The 16,361-nt window shown below is 28.6% G+C and overlaps 1 protein-coding gene across 2 annotated transcripts; it reads right to left on the bottom strand.

The window, feature by feature from the left end:
* Window positions 1-5,130: 5,130 nt before the first annotated feature.
* On the bottom strand, window positions 5,131-9,211 carry LOC114403427 (tubby-like F-box protein 8). 2 transcript variants are annotated; one of them, XM_028366393.1, is made up of 5 exons: window positions 9,067-9,211; window positions 7,648-8,117; window positions 7,443-7,530; window positions 6,384-6,516; window positions 5,131-6,190 (listed from the first exon to the last, which is right to left on the bottom strand). In XM_028366393.1, exons 2-5 carry the CDS (start codon window positions 7,993-7,995, stop codon window positions 5,467-5,469), a joined length of 1,293 nt encoding a protein of 430 aa, XP_028222194.1. In that variant the 5' UTR covers window positions 7,996-8,117; window positions 9,067-9,211; the 3' UTR covers window positions 5,131-5,466. The 2 variants fall into 2 exon arrangements, with proteins under 2 accessions (XP_028222194.1, XP_028222195.1); XM_028366394.1 differs by having other exon boundaries at window positions 8,881-9,069.
* Between the last annotated feature and the right edge of the window lie 7,150 nt (window positions 9,212-16,361).

Raw genomic sequence — 16,361 nt, 5'->3', positions numbered from 1 at the left:
TTGTTCAATTTTATAAAAAAAATCGTTATTTTCTGAATTTGCACACACTAATTTTAAAATAAAAAACCCATAGTTTTTTTTTTAAAATAGAAAAAAATGAGATGTTATAAATGATGTAATAAAAAATAAGAATAAAATAAAATAAAAGTGAGATGAAAAGAGTAAATGTATAATTATAATAATTCCTTAAATCAGAAAGGTCACAAATAGAACCTTTGTTTACTTTTTATATTTTTAATACATTTTTTAATAGCGTACAGAAAAAAGTTAAACTTTAGTAAAAAAAAAAAAAATTAGCATCTTTAATGTGTTATTCAGTTTGTTTGTTTTTTTACAGTTTGTTTGTTTTAATCAAATAGCTAGATAACTTGTGCGGAAGAATTTTAGTTTAACTAAAAATCTCAAATTGAAATTGAGTCTTGAATAGACAAATACATTATGTACTTAAACGAAGAGTTTTATTTGTCATAGTGATCTTGCATGTTTCCCATGAATGAATGATACATGTAACCTAGAAACCTAATTAAACATCTTTAGTTAATTTTTTCTTCTAATTATGTTTTTTTATCAATAAACTTAAACTTAAAATCTTACATAAAAAATCCATAATAATACCAATTGAACTAATCACTTATTTTAAGTCTAAATAAAGCAAATTAAGTCATACATAAATATACAACGTTAATAAAACAAATTTGTACAATGAAAAAGAAAATCTAACGATCGAAGATAACTAATTTTTATGCCTTGCCTCTATTTATTGTATGACTGTCTAAGGCAGAAGCGGGTAGCCCGCCTTATTTATTTGAGAAAATTATTGATAGGCACCGCTCTTCGAGATTACTAGAAAGGAGGATGGAATATTTATAAATATTTATATACAAATTACAAAGAATAATTTTGCATACTTTTTAAAATATTTAGAATTGAGTTTTTATTTTAATTAACAATAAAAGCGTCATTTAAAAAAACCATAAATTCATTTTACAGAAGGTTAATATTTTTCTATAGTTTCTATTTTTTAAAATTATATAATATATTCTAATTTTTCAGTTAGAATAAAAGGACCAAATTTAACTGCAAGTCTAGTAAGAAAAATTTTCATAAAAAATTAATATGCATGATTTAGTGAACTTAGAAATAAGAGAAATGATACTAATATACTAACACATTTACTTAATATGTTTTCTTTTATTAGTTTATTATGATCACAAATTTATGAGGTTAAATAAGAAATGCGACTATCTTTTTTTGGAATTTTAAATAAATTTCGGTCGATGATAAAGAAAATGTTATGAAAGTGTATTTGAAGATATATTGCTAACATGTATCTAATAATTTTAAAATGTGTAAAAAAAATCTATACAAAAATCATTGGAGAAGTCTCCCGCAATGTGGAAAGAACTAGTTTCTTACATGCCACAACACGACGAACTACAAATACCGTCCAAATTACCGTTCAAATGGGTATTTATATTTAGTATTTCACAATACTCTAAACAAATTTGTATAAAAAAAAAATTATTAGGTATTGATGATCCCAACTAATTTTTAAGTAACATATATATTCAATTTTTTTAGTTTTAAAAAAATAATACTCAATTATTTGTCATGTAAAAGTAAATGAGAATTATGATAATCTCAAACCATTTAATAATTTTTTCTCGTCTAAGAAAGTAATCTTTTTTTTTTAAATTAAATATACAAAAAGTAATATTGTTCAAACTAAATAAGAGTATTATAAATCACAAAACTTGATTTGATTTAGTAAAATTTCATGTTGTTCGTGTAGGAAATAAAAAATCATCTGAAGCTGTCTACTTAATTCTTAACCTAACTTCCTTTTTGAAATTTAATTGTTTAGCATTTTTTAAGACCTACCGAACCGAAGGGGGCACTTGGTAGGACATAGTTTATACACTCTGCTCAGAACCCCATAAAACCACGTGGCCTTTACTACATTTTTTATTTATATACGATGTACCCTGCATCCACTTAGAACCAGAGCCTGAAAGGAGGAGTAGGAAATGGAGATGGAAGAGACATTGATACTCATGGTTTCTTAGCTATAACTCTAATAGTAAACCATGATTTCACGTTGTTTATGAGGACCTTCGAGTCGCTGCTGTCAGGAGATGCACATCAACCTCCATCATCTTCTGCATTCACATCAAGTGCACACATGAAACAACACCACAATATCATAAGTTACTATAACTAGTTAGGGGTGATATGCAAGTAGTGCTCACTTCTCCTATGTCTGTCAAGTGATTCAACAGATTTTGGGTATGCTTTCATCTTATCTATTTAAACTAATTAAAGGGATGATATTTTCTATACTTTTATAGGGTATGAGATTCTCTAGTGGAATCTTTTGTATTTTCACAAATTTCAGTTCTGTCTAGACTACTTCCATTGGAAGCTCAACTCAGCAAAAAATTATCCGATCCTGCACTCTTGTGCATATGTACCATGTTCTTCCTATATGCATCACAAGTTGTAATGTGTGAATAAAATAGTTTATTTTAAATAGATTGTATAAAGAAGAAGAAAAAAAAAGAGATCTTCCATGACTGAGGACTAGGAGATTGTTGGTAGACTATTTTTTGGTCACATGACTGATATTTTGTATAGTTATTATGTAATGGATTAGTTGGGCTAGTTAATAATCTTCCACAATACATATTTTTATTTTTAATAAAAAGGGGACTAATCCAAGTGTATATGGGATTCTAAGTTTGTCCTTTAGTTTTCGGACTATATGGCTTGGATGATCATTGACCTCTTGATATATCATTATATCTTAGCAGTATGTTGGCAAAAACTCGACAACTTTAGGGAACGTGGCCATTAATACATTCAGTGAAGTAATTATGACCCATATCAATTATTTGCAAAATGTTGCACCAATGTTTGACGTACTCAGACAGTAGGCATCAACTTTCACTTTTATATGGTTGGATAACATATTGATCAGATAGGATGAGAGTCTAGGAAATGTTTGGATTTTCGTTGGGAATGTCTCAAAAATATATTTGAAAGTAAAATTAATTTAAAATTATGTTTGATTATTTCTAAAAATATGTTTAAGGGTAAATTTATTGAACATGCTCAAGGTGTTATTTTCATGTGCAATATTTCGCATTAGTTCTTTTTTTCCTGTTATTGAAAAAAAAAAGATAAAAATTTGCTTAGATACTAAATTTTAGAGAAGCAATACTTATATCTTTTTTGCAAACTTAAGTTTAATTCAAATTCCTCCTTTCTTGCACAAATATTTTCCATCCAACATCTCAACACTACATTATCTTTCATCTTCAATTACTATACATTCACTCACCTTGACGACTGAGATCTTGCAGGGCACTACTGAGTGATTTAAAAACAAAAATGGATATAGAAGAAGAAGAAAATGCGATAGGATAAAAAGTAAATTTATGTTTATAATTTTTCTTTCCGTCATCAAAACCTGCACTGCGTCGATTAAATTAGATTTTCTTTTAGCCGTACCACTTCGTAAGCAGCAGCAATAATAATATATCACAACAACAAGCACAACACCCTGAAAACAACAATAATATTATTGAAATACAAAAGAAATCTAGCACCAAACAAAAATTTGACAAGTCCACATATAAAACGACAAATGTACGAAAATTGACCTACAGCAAACTTTGGCTTACTTACATTTTTTAAATTTTAGTTTGAATTTGTGTGATTTTGATTTTTCAATTTTTTTTAGTTAATTGAGTTTTTAATTTTTAAAATTAAGTACATATGTTTTTATCATCAATTTTATTTTATCTAAACTGTTTAAATTATTATTTTCTATCCAAATATTTATGGATTTATAAAGAATTTATGTTATGAAATAACTTTAAAACTAAGAAATAAAAAATTGATGAAATTTGATAATAATTAAAAAAATTATAGACACGGGATTAGGATTTAAAGAGAAGATATTTTGAATTTTATTTATTTTTGGATAAATGTTGATGTTAGTTAATGATTTCGAGTAAAAGAATGTTTCGAACAATCACTTGATTTAATTTATGAAGATATTAAGTATAAAATGAGAATAAAATCAAACATACTTAATTTTAAAGGATCAATTTTTTATAACTATTTGAATAAAAAATAATACTAAAAAAATTTAAACAGAAAGAGAAGTTGATGAAAGGATCGAATTAACTTGAATTTGAAAATACACTGAGTTAAATTTAAATAATTTAGAGATTTAAATTTAGACAGTATAAATTAAAAGAACCAACCTGATAAAAATAATAATAAAAGAACCAAAAATATAACTAAACATAAAATGGAATATTTTTTGCGAATATTAACATCAGATACTTTATCTATATATCTAAATATAAACTATTCAGTCATCAACACATGTTAATGACTGAACAATTAGTAATATTTTTATTTTTTAAATGCATTTTTTTGTTTTCTAAAAAATTATTTTTTTCTCACTTTTTTTTATTAAAAAATTGTGCATTGCATGAATTCCAATAGTAGTTCAATAAATATGTCAAGAATCATAATGTAGCTAAACAACAAATGAGATAACATCATTTTTAATTGAACAATTAAAATGTTCCTGAATGTGCATCTTTTCGGTTCTTATCGGATTCTTGTAACACCCTTTCAATTTCATGATCATTTCAACAGAAAAATACAAACTATTGAAACGCAGCTTTAATTTTTCTGAATTAACCTTTGCATAGCAATGTCTTCACTCCTTTATGCGAAGAACTTGTTCTTTAATTGATTCTTCATTTCAATATCAATCCAGCTCTTTGAGAAGAGCCGATTTCAATTAATAAAATAAAATAATACTACAATCACATTTCTTTAAAAAAAACTGAAAAATAAAATCATTTACCTATCATTTACTTAAGTTACCTCTAGGCTTTACAATTGTTAAGAAAATCATATCAATTCTTTCTTTAGAGCACTGGGATGACTGTCACCCTTCCATGGATCTAGTTTTCTTCTTATGCTCACCTTAAAATCTCATAAATATTTAATGCCCAATTTTCAATATATAGCAGAACTTAATAGAGCCGTTTTTGGAATTTGGCACGGTGTATTGGTACCAGTCCAAGTCTTCGAAAAGCAATTGCATTAGAGCAAACGGGAATTGAATGCTACTAAATTTTCATTACATCTTTTGTACAAAGTATGGAAGTCTACATCATCAAAGTTTGACAAAGATAGTTCAAACTTTAAAGCATACTAAATTGACTGTCCAAAAGAAAAGAGCAATGGCAAGAAAAAAGGAAAATGTTCAAAAGAAAAAGGGCTATAGCAAAAGAAAAAAGATACACTGGGCAGAGATTGTTCCGTACTTTACAGTTTAACCATGAGGATAACAATGACTTGATGAAGCTTTCAACATTCCTACAGATATCTAAAATGGAGATTAAATCCTACTTTTCTTCCCACACATATCTCTTGTAACTATTCACAAGCCAGTTTTGTATCAAAGCTAGTCAAGCATATGGCAAAAGCCTGAAATGCAGAGAGGGGGTATCGATAGTCCATTGTAAACATATCCTTGCCAACCTTGCCAAACTGAAGAATGATCTTGTCAGGGTCAGAAGAAGATTGTGTTGGCTGAGATGGTGTAGGTCCTGTTCCTGTAGTAACAATGGCTGGTGGTGGTGTCGCAGCAATCAGCTGAAAATTCTTGACAGAGGCAACAGTGACCCTTCCTCTAAAGTTGAGGCACCAACATTGCAGCTGTTCATGCCACCTTGGAGACTTGTTCTTGAGAACTAGTGGTCTTACCTTTCCCTCCTCATCTTCATTGCCAATCCCCATGATGTCGGAGAATCTAGAGCTGCTAAACTCAGTTGAATTGTCAATTGATTTTGAGAAGGATATACTCCGGAAAGAATCCTCAAGGGCACGGGGAAGGAGCTCTGGCTGGCCCGGGACAATGCCATTAGGCTCCATGGATGATGCAGGAATTGAGTACATTGTGCAATTCATCCTTCGTGGCCCCCTAGTACCAAGGACATTCAACTCATAGGTGACATGGGCAATATTGTAGCTGCCACTAGGGACCTTTGGAGAAACCTTTTTTGAAAACCTACGGCTGCGGCCAGGTGGAGACAGCATAGCATTGTGGTAGGGAGGTTGTGTATCATAAATTATAAACTTGGTGCCAAGAAAATTTGACCTGAAACCAGGAGAATGTAATACAGTATAAGTGCATAATGACAAGAAAGTACAGAAACAATTGATTTCTAGAACACCTTGGATTATGGTCTAAAACAATTATGCATAGCCTTAGATCTTATACAATTCAATGATTGTTAGTGCAAAATGAATGTCAAGTAGGTCCCAAAAGAGTACCAAAAATTAAGTCTTACCTCAGTTTTCCAATGTAAGTACTACTAGATCTCGATATGTTATCTGCATCCATTGATATAATATACTCTGTGCAAGTTGTTCTTCTTGTCCGTTTTGCAGAGAGAAGAAACTTTCCATTTTCAACAAGCAAGGCTGCAGGAGCAGAACTGACTTATGAGTCCAAAACAGGTCCAAAAGACAACAACTTGCAGGAACATAAAATTGCCAAATGCATAATTATACAGCATATAGTAGCAGCAACACAGTTGTCAACTCAAAATAAGGAACTAATTGTGACAACATAGCAATTATTGAACCAAAATACATTAGGTAGGATAGACCACAAAGCATGAACTATTTGCTAATAATTATAGTGAACCTAAACCATAGACATGCATCACACACCACTAAAACATTAGCTAAGCTAACAAGCAAAATAGAATAAAAATACACCTAGTTACCAAGGATGAATTATTGAAATGGATTATATGACCACTTGTAAACAATAACAATAAGCAATTAAGCATGATGTGGCATCAGCACACCCAATCCTAGAGTAACTTCGTAAACCATTAGCTATTATCATAAACTTCAATAAATAAGCACAAGAAACTCATAAGTGGGCCACAGCAAAGAATTTGACCATCATATGTGACACTTGCCATATATCTAAATTGCACAAATAAGAACTTAGTTTCCATGAAAATTTAATTACGGCAAACAATTCCCACTGTCACTTGGAAGCAGTTAGTAAGATCTAGTTAATGGTAGCAAAGGTTGCAATTTATTGAGTAGATTTGCATTCAAACGTCATGAGCTATCAATACAAGAAAGCATCCACTTGATTCCATCACTTTTCACCAATCCAAACATAGAAATGAATATCATATTCAATTTAGCAAAATCGAAAATCAAGTAAACATAAATAAATTCTACATTAAGCCTAGATTCACAAGGAAAAAAAAATTCAACACATATATCAAATGCCATAAGTACATAAATTATACAATAAAAAAAATCACAAAACAAGATGATTATATAAATCCATATAAGTTAGGTGTGAACAGCAGAAAACTTACCAGGACTAAGGCAAAGGAAGAGGTGGTATGTCAGCTTAGATTTGTCTCTCTTGATGAAACACTGAATGGGTCCATCCCTATGCCCAGGCTGTAAACAAGAATCAACCAAGCATAAAAATGTAAACTTCAGTCATGGTACAAATTTCATATTTTAATTATTTTAGACATATTTTAGGCACAGGATAGAAGAACAAGAAAATCTTACCTGCTTCAAGGAAACAGGGAAAGTAATCTTCCCACAGAATTCAGGACTGCTGACAATTTCTTTGCACATTTCTCTCCAGGACTTGCACACGGCAGCACATGCAACCACATGCTTACGACCAGGCCATGTACTCTCGCTTGCTTCCAATCTATTAATAACATCACGAAGAAGCTCCGGAGGAAGGCTAGCCCACCGGCTGTTCTGTATAACCGGTGGCTGATCCTGCAACTCGTGGACCGAACTGCGTGACTTGCCCCTGTTATGGCCAGGAAGCCTTACCTCAAAACTTCTCCTTGATAGGCTTCCAAAGCCATCCCTTACATCACGAACTATGCTGCGGAAGGACATTTGTTCTAATATACTCACAGCCCAGAACTTAATATATATAGCCAAATTGCCACTAAAAGAATGAATGTTCCACTCTTGTCACTTAGAGGTTGTCACAACTGAAACCTAAGAGGAGTGAGAAGCTGCAAATAAACCAACTTTATTTTAAATTCCATCTTCAATGCTTAGTGATCAAGAAACAAAGAGAAGGAAGACAGATAGGGTAAAGCACAAAGTGGAATGAATAAAAAAAACCAAAGATTCTCATAAAAGAAAGCCCCCACATGGACCTAAAGGCTAAAACAACCTAAAATTCCATACTTTTGTCAGAAACATGTTTTTGGCGGGTTTTAAACCTGATTTTGTTCCAGTCCTCAATCTAACTTAACAAAAGAGCAATTGAACAAAAAAAAAAAAAAAACATTTTATATTAACTTCAACTATATGTAACTGCATAAGGGAATCTAATTGCCCTAATTTTAGTTTATCTTTTTCTCTTTCCTTTGAGTTTGTTCGGGAAGTAACAAGGTCGCGAATCAAATGAAATGACCCCTCACACGCATATAAGAAGAAAATAAGGGTCCTCTCTCTAAAACACATAGATCAGAGAACATAAGAGATCTTTAAAGAGCACAAAAATAGATCAGAGCTCTAAACAACAACTTTACTATTCACCAAATAACAAGAACCCAGTAAGAATTCCAGAACCAAAACACAATTTTTTTAGTATTTTCTTTTGTTTTATGAAAATTCTCAAAATTACACACCAAAAACAGCAGAAAACCAGGGGTTACCCAAATATAAAATTTACAAAACCAACAGTCCTAGACTAAAAAAAATAGAAACTTCCAAAAGCAAGAAAAGAAAAAACAGAAGAATAAAAGAATCGAAAGTCACAAATCATACCCTTAAAACATCTGGGTCTCGAAGTCTCCCATACCCCAATCTCGGCGAAGAAAAAAAATATAGCATAAATGGAGAAAAATTAAAAAAGAAAAGAAATTTAAAAGAAGAAAGGTGCGTCCATAAACATGGCATCACAGAACAGAAGGCGCATCATAATAGATTTAGATGAAGAGGTAGCTGACTAACCGTGATGTTCCAAAGTTTGGTCAGATAACACGTTTTTAGATCCTCCCGTGCTTCACAATTCTCTCTCTCACACACTTTTCTTTTCTCTATCTAACTCAAAGGCTGACTCTGGACGAGACGCGGACTCTATGCCTTCATTAAATCCAACCCACTGCTTAATTATTATTATTATTATTATACCAAAAACTGCTTTATTATTATTTACCTTAGTTATTACTTTATTTTATTACTATCGTAAATTCCTAACTAAATATACTAATTTAGGTACTCTATTTTAAATAATTTCATCGTTGTTTTAAGTGCAATAATTTTTTACTCATACAATTAAAATTAATTAATTTTTATCTTTGAAAATTAAAAAGTTTACAATAATTCACCTTCACTACACTGTTTAATCAATTAAGTTATAACTCAACATATTTAAATTACCTAAATTATTGAAGTACTAAGATCTTATGTTAGATGCTTAGATATCACCGATTTTGGTCTTGTGGTATAATAATGAATTTCCTTAGTGTGAAGTTGCGGGAAAATTACAGTTTTGACCTTGACGGTTGACCTTTAGAACTTACTACTAACGATAAGTGTGGTGGGGGTGTGGGTGAGCTCATACTTCACGCTTTGTCTACGAGGGGGTCGGATAGCATGCGATCGGTATACGGAGATTTAAGATGATCACGCAACAGTTTGTCATTGTGAATAAATAAATAGTGTATGAATGTTATTGATGTTTAATTAGTTACTATAAATTATTATTTTATAGTAGATTTATTGGTTTTTATATAAAAAATATCTTAAATTCATATTAATAATATTTTTTATTGATTAAGAGCATATAATTCTTTTATACAACTCTTATTTACTTGTAAATCGGTAAGTAGGCATCAATCAAATTAATATTAAAGCATCTAGTTCAATTGATTAAATAAAATTGTGTTAATTGTTATAAATTTTTTTATTTGTATTTAACTTTTATAGATAAAAAAAATCATAAAGATTGATGATTGTTTATTATTTATTTGTATATTAGTATCATTTAATTGTTTAGGATATATTTTTAAAAAATAAATATATTAATTATAAAGATTAATAATCTAAAAATTATAGTATTTGTTTAACTGATGAAATTATAATTAGACTTTTTTATTTTAATTGATTTATAATAAGTTGAGTGTGATGCAATTTTAAAAAATATTTTTCATATACAATGTTATCAGGTATGTATGAAAATGCTAACTATTAACGAAACGTATTTTTCATTAAAATAATATTTTTTTTTCATTTTTTTATTTTTATTTCCTTTTTAATTTTTAAAATGCTTTTGTTTCGTTTTTATTCCTCGTCATCTCATTTCTTGTATCAAGTGTTCACGACAAGCCGCCAAGATATTAATAATAATAAAAAAATTAACTCCAAGATATATCCTATATCCAATAAAAGAAAATGTAATAGTCGAAAAGTTTTAATGTATATACTTTTTTATTACGCGACAAATATTTTGGTATAGTGAAGATTTTATACTGTATCCAGGATTGGGAGGATGTCCTGATCTGCAAAGAAGTCAGGCAAGTCACAGATTCGGGCAGCAACAAGAGAAAATTTAATTTACAGTTAAGTATGAATTTCATGTATTACGCAATTTATGAATTTATGTAAAAATTTAAATTTTTTGAACTTATACTTTACATTTTTCACACACACAAAACGTAAAATATAAAATATAAGTTAAAAAAATGATCTTATTATTAATAAACCCTAAACCCACAAAACGAATTCTGGTGATACATGAGATAAACTTAACAAAAAAAAAAGATATTTTTTTTATAATAGAATTATCTTTTTTCCTCTTTGTATTTTGAGCCTGGTTTATGATCTCAACTATCTATTGCAATCTTATTATGACCCGTCTGTTTAAGTTTATTTTTCATTCAAAATATTTTTTTATTATAATAAAGTTAGCAGCTTTTATTATTTTATTTGTTGGTCTAAACTGTTTTTTAATTATTTTTTAATTTTTTAAGAAGGAAATTTAATTTAATTATTTAAAAAATTAATAAGTATTTTCCTTAAAATATTTTTTTCTAAGATTAATCAAACTGACCCATGTCTTACATTTTATAATCTTTATTAATTGTACAACCGTGGGCATGTAAGCAGAAATTGAAAAAGAAGAACATCCATTCAACTTGTATATATGGTGGAACTATGATAGATCCTATATTCCCAATTTGTCATTGCCTTTCAAATATTAATTTGACAATAAAATTATGGATTAGAAAACCAATTGGAGCTCAGATAACAGTTTTGGTTTTGAAGAGGATATTATCTCATTTTTAAAATTTTGTCAGACTGATTTCTGTCGATGTATTTGAGACTTTCACAGTTTAAAAGGTTTTCTTCGTTTTCTTGGGCATTAGCTCTTTTTATTTATTAAATTTTATTTAAAAAAGACTGATATTATGACATTCAATGTCTATAATTTTTAATGGAATATTATAATGAAAAGTAGATTATTCAATGTACTAAGCTGAATATATACTTTTGATTTTTACAGCATACTCCCTCCAAACTCAATTATAAGCACACTGATATAAAAAATAGACTCAAATATAAATAAATTTTAACTATTTAAACCTATTTAATGATATAATTCAAAAAAAAATCCTTTAATTAATTAATATTTTATTTTTAATGATTTTTTAAGATAAAATTGATATCAAATTTTAATAAAAGGTATATTTAAGAAAAAAAGTTTAATTTTAAATGTGATTAGTAAATTTCAATGACATTATCGAACTTTTGTTATGAAGAAATTATCCAACATTTTAATTGTCCAAAAAAACAAACTTTTTAATTAATGTAAAAGTTAATTAATTTTACTTATATTTAAGTCAAGAATTAATACTTTTTTTATACCAATATTCTTTAACCATGCATGAGACCTGAATGATGATTTAAGGTGTAAAAATAGACATAAGTGACATTGTTTTTATCCTTAGGGTTAGATATTTTACATTGATTAGTGGGAGGTAATTATTAGTTTACAATTGATTTTGTAGAGTTGAATTAAGTTCAAATTCACATTTTTACGATGGTATCAAAGTTTATTCTAATGAGTGTTGTTGAATTTGTCAAATTACTTGTTATTTGAACCATCCTTGATGTTAAGTCCTATAAATTTAATGTTTGAGATGATTAGTCTTCGACATGAGAGGAATGTGTTGAAAATATCACATCAATTAGTGATAAGATTAAAATTATGTACATACATGGAGATTAATCTTCACTTTACAGATCAATTTTTTAAAGTTGAGTTAAATATAAACTTACATCCTAGACATTGGTCAAAGAATTAAAAGATTTTTTTTTTATTAAAAATCACATGAAAACACATTTTGAAGATCATAGAGAAGTGCATTTTTCTGCATCTCAATAAAAATCTTTTCCTTTTTACTTCCGCATTTGCTTAAAGTCTTATCTAGATACATGATTAGGCATTGAGTTCCTAAAAATATGCTTAGAAAATTCAATTACATGTTGTGGACTTTGACAGTTTATAACATTATAGTATTATTCTATCTGTTATAGAATAATATTCATCTTATATTATTTTTCTTAAACTGATAAAAAAAAAATACATGAAATAGAGTAGAACTTTTACACAATTAACTTTATATCATCATTAATTAATTTATAGATTTTGTTATCTATACCATTAATAGGATAAGGAATCTATATGAAAAAAATAAGTAATGTTTACTGAAAAACTAAAATGATAATCTTCTTTGGATACATTTTTTCTTATATGAAAATTATAATAACATGGAGATAATAGTAATTTCATTTTAATATGACATTTATTGCTTTTTCATAAATACAATTTTTTTGCTCTTTGTAATTTGAGCTCCACTTTAGTTTCTTCTTTTTATTATTATTATTATTATTGAGCTCAACTTTACTTAGTCCAACATGTGTTGTTGTCATATAATATATATTTTTATTCATATATAAGAAAAAAGTATTTACATTTTAAACTTAAATATAAATAAATATAATTAATTTCATTAATATCATTCATAAAACATCATTCATTTAATTATAACTCGGTTTTTCAATGACTTTTTATTTATTTATGACAATAAATTTTAATGAAGGATATCTTAAGAATATATTTATTTTTCACTTGAATTAAATAATATCAACTTATTTTCTTAATTAGTGTAAAGCTAATTATTTTTTCTTCCAGGAGAAGTAATGTCTAATTATGATCCGTAATCTATAGTAAATTCTGGTAGTTGGCATGTAAAAGAATAGAAAAAAAAAAGAGAAGAAGAATAAGAACATTGCAGCTTGTATAATGGGACTATGATGGATCCAACAAATCCAATTAATAGAATCAATACATTTGTAGATGAAAGTCAACCGGAGTGGTCGTATTCGTACACACAAATTAATCCTTTCATATTGCAAGGGTTGGAAATTTTAAAAGCGTTTAAATGAACTCTAACGGAAGAGAGCAAGTCAGCTTGTAGGGTGATTCAAACTAAAACAAAACAGAAAAACAAACGATGAGATGGTGACTTTATAATTGACTTTTAGTTAAATTTCTATACAAAATTAGATTATATACTATTATTTATGCAGCTTCCATTTGTGCAATATTTATGTAATAGAACAGTAGCATCTAAAAATATACTGGTATATGGATAAATCAATCATAGACATACCATTGTATATTGGGTCAAAGATAATTAGATAAGCATGAAAAGAAAAGAAGAAGCATGAATCATCATCTTATTTCTAAAAAGGAAGATGTTTCTAACTTGATTTCTGGTTTTTGACGTAGGGGCAATGCGCGAAGAGACGTTTTTCACGGGACAACATTTCTGTGGGAGGAGCGTTTCGTCAATGTATTGGCTCATCGTTTCCTTCGTTCATAAATAATTTTGACCACGACTTTATTTTTCTATTTTGACAGATGACCAGAACTTTAATTAAAATACTATACTAATAATTATTTTTTTATACTGTGAAATAATAATTATTTTTTATATTATTAAAAATCATTAACAAATTTAAACTATTAGATGAATATACAATAAATTCCAAGTACTCAAGCAGGGAAAACAATGTATTATACTTGTATAGCCCAAAGTATACGTCAATGTAAATCATAGTTGTATAATTCATATTAGATGTCAACTTAATTAGATAATGGAGGCTTTTGTGGGTTTAAGCGGCTCCTTCATGAGCTGGGATTGACCAAATTTATCAATACTACACGGATTTTATTTTATTTATAAACAATTTTAGAAAATGGCCTCTGGTTTTAGTAACAAATGGCCATCAAATTAACCTTGCCTAATAAAAAAATTCAAACATTAGTTTCCAATAAGGTTATAAATTCAAAACCACACACAAAGGCATGGTATTAAACAGTATGCTTCTTCAACGAAATTAAAATTGGTCCTGTTATTGAGATACGACTTCATCTAACAGCACCCTCCTCAAGATAAATATTGTGATTTGGGAATGGCTTTAATCAATGCGTCACTAGGATGATATTGGCAACAACCATTCTTCAATAAATTGGTAACTAACTAAACAACTCTACATACAGATAAAAAAAAAAAACTCTACGATATTTGAACTTTATATATTACTGAGATGTGATATATTTTAGATTCTATATATATTATGATGTTAGCATTATATATTATTGTGTGTTATGGTACGAATTATAAGCGTACCTTTAGTAGTTTTGAGTCTAAAACATCCTGTATGAAGATTTAAACCACTACAAGTAAAAGTTCTAGAAATGATAGAGCCGATTAAACCTAATGGGCCAATTTGTTCAATGTATCTAAGTGTATTGGACTGTATTGTATAATTGAACCCGACTAATCTGATTGATCAATTAGGATTAGATTTAGTTGAAATTATCAATCCAATAACAAAATGAGTTCAACTCAATCTAATACCTTTTTTTTTTTGGCAAATTTGAAGGTGAATTGAGTTGACGCATTCATTAAAGAAAGAAGAAGAAAGAAGTTCTTGGTCAAGCAGAGGAGAATAAAAATTTGTTGAAATAGGGCATCATCATGAAGTCAACTGATCTGGCGACCAATCCCAAGTTCCTATTGCAAGTACAAAATTAGTTTGGGTTGTCCTACCCTTTTCTATAGGTGACCCAAAAAGGTTGGAGAAAAGAGCATTCAAAGACTCAATTGGTATATGCCATTCATTGGGCTTCAGATTCCAATAACTCAGCTGCTGCATGGGCTTCTTGGAGAAACATATCATTTTTTTGGGTCCATACTTAAAAGATAAGCACAACAAACTCTCTACATGACCCATTACTCTATCACTTTTCTCCTCGGGTTTCATCCCTTATGTGTGTAATCCATTCGTGTTTTTAGTGTTCCGTAGCTGTCCAAAAACTGTTTTCAGTACATATAGTTCGCAGGTTTCTTCAACAATAATTTTTAATCTTCCAACAAATCCTCTTATTATCTTTTATGATAAGTTTTAAATATATTTTATATTTTTAAGACGATAAATATTTTTATTTTTTATTCAATACTTATCATAAAAGATAATAATATGAAGATTTGTAGGAGGATATAATAAGAGGATTTAATATTATTCGATATTACGGAAAAGAGACATGCTTATTTCTAAATGTATTTTTATTGTATTTTTCATTAACCTCATTAAACCATTTTTGCCAATTTGCAAAGTTTGCTGATTTACTGATTTGTATATACGGTTTTGCAAAAGTTAAAATATCTCTTAAACAAAATTTTGTATATACTGTTTTTACCGTGTTTTAATTCAAAACCTATTCAATATCTTTTTTTTTCCCCTTCACGCTTCGTTTGATATACCTTTGTTTATGGCTAATCTCGAGTCTATTTGATTCAGTCCCAATATAAAAAAATCAGGTTAACTTCACTTGTTTGGTTAGGTTGAATTTGTATAAATCCAATTAAGTCATGTTGAATATCGGTTTAAGAAACTTTATTTTTATATTTAAAAATTCTATTATGTAATTTATAATTATGTAAAAAATGAATATCGGTTTGACCCTATCCTATTATGTACAAAATAAAATGATATTTATTGTAGTACTCGACATAAAAAAATAAATAAAACATATTTAGTGTAGTTTAGTAGACATACTCTATAGAATAATTGTAACTTTTGGGATAATTATTTTCTTTCAGTTTTTATAATTTATAATTCTTCTATTTTTTTATTTTCTTTCATTATTTAAATAATAAATAAGATAATTC

Source organism: Glycine soja, chromosome 20, assembly GCF_004193775.1.
Source record: "Glycine soja cultivar W05 chromosome 20, ASM419377v2, whole genome shotgun sequence".
Taxonomy (NCBI): domain Eukaryota; kingdom Viridiplantae; phylum Streptophyta; class Magnoliopsida; order Fabales; family Fabaceae; genus Glycine; species Glycine soja.
The sequence above is the reverse complement of the archived record's forward strand: the minus strand, read 5'-3'. Positions and strand labels throughout refer to the sequence as shown.